The sequence below is a fragment of the Penaeus monodon genome, chromosome 20 (assembly GCF_015228065.2).
Source record: "Penaeus monodon isolate SGIC_2016 chromosome 20, NSTDA_Pmon_1, whole genome shotgun sequence".
Lineage (NCBI taxonomy): Eukaryota > Metazoa > Arthropoda > Malacostraca > Decapoda > Penaeidae > Penaeus > Penaeus monodon.
In genome coordinates this window covers 44,374,357-44,374,678 of record NC_051405.1, presented here as the reverse complement: position 1 = coordinate 44,374,678, position 322 = coordinate 44,374,357, and the positions used below count along the sequence as shown (strand labels likewise).

General features: G+C 42.5%; 1 protein-coding gene across 1 annotated transcript in view; it reads left to right on the top strand.

The window, feature by feature from the left end:
* Positions 1-322, top strand: part of LOC119585861 (BLOC-1-related complex subunit 8 homolog) — a gene marked incomplete at its 3' end in the record, with an annotated part of 14,628 nt that overhangs the window by 6,388 nt on the left and 7,918 nt on the right. The window contains 1 exon segment of the mRNA XM_037934593.1: positions 130-237. Within this exon segment, the coding sequence (XP_037790521.1) occupies positions 130-237 (108 nt within the window).

Below are 322 nucleotides of genomic sequence, written 5' to 3'. Positions count from 1 at the left end.
TTAGTTCTTTATTATCTTTATTGGCACCTGTTTTTCAGTGAAAATGAGAAAAGTAGTATAAATTGTTAACAACAGCCAGGGCAAAATTAAATCATTTGGTAATATAACCAGTGACCTTTGATGTGCCAGGGCTGTACGCAGCATGCATGACGCGAGCGAGAAGTTCTCCTCCCTGCAAGAGCTGCTGAAGAGTGCCATTTTCCACCGTCAGCAGCTGAAATATGAGCAGACCCGCAGGTGAGCCAGTCAGAGGGTTCATTGTCTTTTGTTCTTGTGCTGCTGCTTTTCTGAATTGTTATTGCTAGTCATTGGAGAGTTGTTT